The sequence below is a fragment of the Scophthalmus maximus genome, chromosome 8 (genome assembly GCF_022379125.1).
Source record: "Scophthalmus maximus strain ysfricsl-2021 chromosome 8, ASM2237912v1, whole genome shotgun sequence".
Classification (NCBI taxonomy): domain Eukaryota; kingdom Metazoa; phylum Chordata; class Actinopteri; order Pleuronectiformes; family Scophthalmidae; genus Scophthalmus; species Scophthalmus maximus.
This window is the reverse complement of record NC_061522.1, coordinates 9585732-9592128: the sequence shown is the minus strand read 5'-3', so window position 1 is coordinate 9592128 and position 6397 is coordinate 9585732. Positions and strand designations below refer to the sequence as shown.

The following is a 6397-nucleotide window of genomic DNA, read 5'->3' as shown; positions in this document are numbered from 1 at the left end:
CGAAATGAATATATATATATAAAAAAAATTGTTGAAAATATCATTATCAAACCTTTGTGACAAAGACATGTAATTGAGGCATGATATTTTACTTTAACCATGAACTCTATCATAAATACATATAAATTGAAAATACAAAAACAATCAAAATACATAGAAGTTATTACAAACATTTATTTTACATAAACTGGAAACATAAATACACATTTAAAGGCGAATATCGCCCCATATAACGGTCGGGCTCTACTATACGGTATGATCATTCTCTACCTATTAATACAGGAGGAGTTACAGTTGTTGGAGGACACATTTACGGTAAACATCATACAAATATGTTGGTAAAAAAGTGAAACTGCTTAAAAGAAGGAATTAAAGTAAAGGAGTATATTAGATGCTGTACAGCCAGTGCAAGATAACGTTACCTTTTACTGGGAGTCAAACTCTGCCATGCAATGAAGCAGAAGCTGATCAGAGATCTCCCGGCTGGTTTGCTCAAAGTCGTCCAGACTCGCTAAGTAGTCCTGATCGTTCTGTCCATCTTCCCAGGCATCCGCAGGTTGTTCCTCTGTGCTCTGCGGGGCCCGGTGTGCTGTCTGGCTGGGTTCGATGTTGCCAGCGTCGTCCATTAAGTAAGCCTGGTCCTCCTCATCCTGCCATTTGACACAAGACATGGTCACAAGTTGCTGCTAAAAGAGATGACAGGCAGGCAAATGTGGCTCTGTCGGTGAGGATGCCAGTGAACATAAAAGCAAACAAACCAGTGTCATGATGTAGCCGACGCAGATCTCCTGTGGCAGTGGGTAACCTGTAACAGCAGAAATGATCAGGTTGAGCAACCACCACAATTCTGCATCTTATCACATGTGCTCTTGAGTGATTTTAAATATAAAAAGTCAGAGGAGCAGCTCTTTAGCTCCATAACATACTTGAGGATCTGAAGTTCCTGCAGTCAGGATCGTGACACTTCTGGTACCACACTTCCTCTTTGAGATCCACAACAATCCTGCGGAGGAGAATAATGAGACCAAATGAGACGAGTGGAGCAAACTCAAAGACAGATGAGAGGACACACAAAACATACTGTACGTACATTATGTTGTTGCTTTTATGAAACGCTCCAACATTTTCACACCAGCGGTATTTGAGGATGTCGTAGACGAGGAGGTGCTCCGCGACAAAGTAATTCCATCGCCGGATGCCTGTTGAGACACGACAGACAAGTGTGTACGCCGGTGAAGTCAGTCGTTGGAATGTCCGCACACTGCAACTCATCAAACCTCATTAGAAACAAGAGGCTGCCGCTGGGTAATATATATATATACGGGAAAAGAGAAATATCACAGTATTTTTTACCATATACAGCATTTTTATAGTGTGTGCTATTTTACATATGACGACAATCCCAAGGAAGAAAATCTATAACATATATAGGATGATCAAAGACGTGAGAGCATCAATTTGTTCACTCTCAGCTACAAAAATACAACCTCTGAATTTTATTTCATTAAACTTTAAAGCAGCTTTTAAAAACAAATAAAACATGAGGACTCATGACAAAGACAAAGAACAAGACAATTAATTGAGTTTAGTTATTTTGTCCAAGAAAAATATCAAACATTGCTCCAGTTTATCAGGTATATGAGGGCCTTAGGATTATTATGAAAGGTTTTGCAAAAAGCACATCCTGTTTCAGGACCAACACTTACTTCCTTGTATCCCATCCTTTCTTACAACGGTTAGCACAAAGTTGTCTACTTCCTGGTGAGGGGACGTCAGGCAGCCAGCGAGTGAGCCTGCGATGGATGGGAGAAAAAGTTACACAAATAAAAACGATTCATGTTGAAAAACATGAAGTCATGTAATATGATGAAAAATAATCATTTGTTTTCAGTTCTGCGTTAACCTGGATTTGTGGCTGATCCCTGCTGACATTGACGTCTCGGGGCCGACAATTCCTTTGTTTCTGGGACGTCCCACGTCAAAATCCTCTGTCCTGTGAAACTGATGATATTCAGAAATAAGATCTAACCCTGCGGGTTTAATGACAGTTATATCTCCATCGGACAAAAATAATCTGTCAGAGTTCCTCACAGTACCTGACATTACAGACCAGGGACGCCAAGAAGACACTTTCCTCAGGAGACATCCCCTTCTCAGGTTTGGTGATAAACTGGTTGCTGTCTGCCACAGTGAAGGCAGCATTCTTTCCCACTTTTGACGACTTGTAAAGACGGAAATTTCTGTTCTTAGTGTAGACACCTACATTGTAGACATTGCAAATAAAAAGCATATGTACAAACCGGCAAGGTTCACAAAGCTTGATACGTATAGTGGGTGCAAAAAATATATGAAGGTAAGATCTTAACCCAGGTAAGTGCATGAGAGTAAAAGTAAAACTGACGCTTGTTTCTTCTCTTACCGAGATCAACAAAGAGACAGTCTTGACCATCCTTGTTTTTCACCCTGAGGAACTCAAGGTCCGTCTCTTCCTGCTTATGCCTCTTGGTCTGTGGACTTCCAGCAACCTCATCCGTTTCTTCTACCTTCCCCTCAGGAACAACACGTGTTCTGATGTCAGAATATCATTAGAGTTAGTAATGATGGCATATAAGAAATGTGAAAAAATGTGTTTTTCACGGTTCTAGAAAAAACAACTAAAACAAACCGTGTTTCATTGTTTTCTGGCACCGAATTCATCCCGGCATCCAGGCAACTTCCATTTTTGGTTTTGCTCAGGACTGGTAGAAGAACCGCGTGGATAAACCTACCTTTAAAAAATATGTATATGTATACATCAGACAGAATATATAAGTTACATAAGCACATAAAACACGTTGTTGTTGCCTCCACTCAACACCGAACATACCAACGTGTATGTTGTCTTTGAAAACTGCATTTTGGAGGTTGAAGATGAGATGTTGACTGAACTTCTCCTCGGTGCTGGAGTCGAGACTGAGGACGTTCTTTGCAGAGCATTCGATCCCGTAAACTTCCATTAGCTTGTCGCAGACATACTGTCGATACACAAAACACAGACAGGTAAATAAATATATACACACACTGCATCTCTACAGTCTAATAAACAACACCCAATCTAACAGGATGTTTCTCCTACTGATGGATTCAAGTCGACAGAAGCTATTTTAAGCCTTTTTTTAAACCTTTTTTTCAGTAAAAACATGTTGCTGTTTGCAGACGCTCACATAAAAACTTGTTCTGCTTTTCTCCATTTAATATCATTGTAACTTCAATAAATCCGTGTGTTTTAGAGTTCGTGAGACAAAACAAGGCCAAAAGATTAATCTTAGGCTCCGAGAAACTGAGTAATTGTTCACAATTTTTTGACATTTTATAGGCTTAACAATTAATCAATTCAATAATCAACAGATCAACCGATAAGTCTGTTGCAGCCAAAAAGCCAAATACTTTTACAAATAACTATGTGACATCATAACTCATAAACCGCACAACTGAATCATTATCTGCACGTAAAGGAAGCTGCGCGTTGAAAACAGAGAGCAACAACATGAATGTTTAAATAAACAAAAACAAATTACCTGGATGAGGGAAGACACCATAGTTTTCCCATCAGCCCCTTTGTTTGAAGGCCTGTGGAACTCCAGGTCAAAGTAAAGCTTACAAACGGCGCCCTCTGGAATCACCTCGTAGCAGTGCATCAAGGTCTGAGTGTAAGTCCTTAAAAAAAATATATATATATATTTTTTTTTTTACAGGACTTACACTGTGATAAGTTATCACCCTCAATACACATTGGAGCAATAGAAGATCCGCCTCACTTTGCAGTGTAAAGCCAATATTTACCTGTAATAATGCCACAGCTCACTGTAACTGGTAACCAGGTAGATCCTTTGACCTTGAGTTGTCTTTTCATTTTCAAGTGCAAAAACATGCACAGCCTGGGGGGTGAAAAAGCAGTGTACAAATGTAAGCAGTTTTTTTCCCTGATAAGACAGAAAATGACTTCATCTGCAGTACAAACTGGCGAGACAGCGCAGCATCATCAGAGTCTCGCGTCACCTCTCTGCAGCTCTGAGCGAAGCTGACAGCCGGACTTTGGCGAGGGAAGAGCTTCCACACGGAGGAAGGCTGGCACGGCCACAGTCGAGGTTTGTAGCGCGTGGCCAGGGGATTGAGCTGGAATGACTGAGCGAGCCACTCAACCTTCTTCATCCGGTCTCCCCATTTACTCATCCTAGAGGTCAGAGGTCAGCTACAAGCAACCCGAAGGAGGTAGGAATTCAGAGAGTTGGTCGAAGGCAGTTGAGGAACTCTCTGAGTGAATAGATGGATGATCTGTGGTCCTCCTGTCATTCTTCCAGCTGGAAAAAAAAAGAACGGATTATACAAAAAGGTGTTTCTGTTTTAAAGTCTCCCCTCACTGAATGTGGAAGTGGTCTCATTTGGTTCCTACTGCAGATGAACTATTTAACTCATCTACCTCCGCCTGGACTTTGTGATCAACGAACTGGACTCAATGTAATCATATTTTTCAGCACCTTGAACACTTGACTTACACTACAAACTCTATCAATCTACATTATAAATCCATCTATCCTTCATTTTAATTTTTTCAATGCATAACATTTACTTGTAACAGAATGTATAGTGTGGTATTAGTACTTTAGCTTGTAACAGAACGTAAACACTGTGGTATTAGTACCTTAGCTTGTAACAGAACGTATACACTGTGGTATTAGTACTTTAGCTTGTAACAGAACGTATACACTGTGGTATTAGTACTTTAGCTTGTAACAGAACGTATACACTGTGGTAGTAGTACTTTAGCTTGTAACAGAACGTAAACACTGTGGTATTAGTACCTTAGCTTGTAACAGAACGTATACACTGGGGTATTAGTACTTTAGCTTGTTACAGAACATATACACTGTGGTATTAGTACTTTAGCTTGTTACAGAACATATACACTGTGGTATTAGTACTTTAGCTTGTAACAGAACGTATACACTGTGGTATTAGTACTTTAGCTTGTAACAGAACGTATACACTGTGGTATTAGTACTTCAGCTCGTAACAGAACGTATACACTGTGGTATTAGTACTTTAGCTCGTAACAGAACATATACACTGTGGTATTAGTACTTTAGCTTGTAACAGAACGTATACACTGTGGTATTAGTACTTTAGCTTGTAACAGAACGTAAACACTGTGGTATTAGTACCTTAGCGTGTAACAGAACGTATGCACTGTGGTAGTAGTACTTTAGCTTGTAACAGAACGTAAGCACTGTGGTATTAGTACTTTAGCTTGAAACAGAACGTATAAACTGTGATATTAGTACTTTAGCTTGAAACAGAACGTAAACACTGTGATATTAGTACTTTAGCTTGAAACAGAACGTAAACACTGTGATATTAGTACTTTAGCTTGAAACAGAACGTAAACACTGTGATATTAGTACTTTAGCTTGAAACAGAACGTAAACACTGTGATATTAGTACTTTAGCTTGAAACAGAACGTACCGGTATACACTGTGATATTAGTACTTTAGCTTGAAACAGAACGTATACACTGTGATATTAGTACTTTAGCTTGAAACAGAACGTACCAGTATACACTGTGATATTAGTACTTTAGCTTGAAACAGAACGTATACACTGTGGTATTAGTACTTTAGCTTGAAACAGAACGTAAACACTGTGATATTAGTACTTTAGCTTGAAACAGAACGTAAACACTGTGATATTAGTACTTTAGCTTGAAACAGAACGTAAACACTGTGATATTAGTACTTTAGCTTGAAACAGAACGTAAACACTGTGATATTAGTACTTTAGCTTGAAACAGAACGTAAACACTGTGATATTAGTACTTTAGCTTGAAACAGAACGTAAACACTGTGATATTAGTACTTTAGCTTGAAACAGTACGTAAACACTGTGATATTAGTACTTTAGCTTGAAACAGAACGTACCAGTATACACTGTGATATTAGTACTTTAGCTTGAAACAGTACGTATACACTGTGGTATTAGTACTTTAGCTTGTTGCACTGTAATAGTATACTTTGGTAATAGTAACTTTACTTGTGACAGAGTACACGCAGTGATATTAGTAATTCTACTGAGTGAAGTACTTGGATCTAAACGGACTTCCTCGTCCTCTCTGTCGCCGACACTCGACTCTAGCGTCAGCTAGATTAGCAGCATTAACATTAACGTTAACATTAACGTTAACGCGGTTGTTGTCAGCAGGAGACAGTTGGTGATAAACTCACCATTAGTTGAGGTTCAGTGATGAAACAGTCCAGTTCGTCGTGTTACCGTGGAGTTCTATGTCAAACAGTTGCAACAACAAACACGAGCTTCCGCGTCTGTTTTCTTTTTTGGCGCGCTTGGAACCGGAAGTAGAAGCGT

General features: G+C 39.4%; 1 protein-coding gene across 2 annotated transcripts; it reads right to left on the bottom strand.

The window, feature by feature from the left end:
• Nucleotides 1–154: 154 nt before the first annotated feature.
• Nucleotides 155–6397, bottom strand: primpol (primase and polymerase (DNA-directed)). Of its 2 annotated transcripts, XM_035636189.2 has the most exons (14): nt 6259–6397; nt 4039–4340; nt 3823–3917; nt 3558–3696; nt 2867–3014; nt 2666–2768; nt 2420–2568; nt 2097–2259; nt 1904–2001; nt 1707–1793; nt 1091–1199; nt 927–1003; nt 759–805; nt 155–650 (listed from the first exon to the last, which is right to left on the bottom strand). In XM_035636189.2, the coding sequence occupies exons 2-14, from the start codon at nt 4210–4212 to the stop codon at nt 426–428; spliced, it is 1614 nt and encodes a 537-aa protein (XP_035492082.2). In that variant the 5' UTR covers nt 4213–4340; nt 6259–6397; the 3' UTR covers nt 155–425. The 2 variants fall into 2 exon arrangements, with proteins under 2 accessions (XP_035492082.2, XP_035492081.2); XM_035636188.2 differs by having other exon boundaries at nt 927–1199.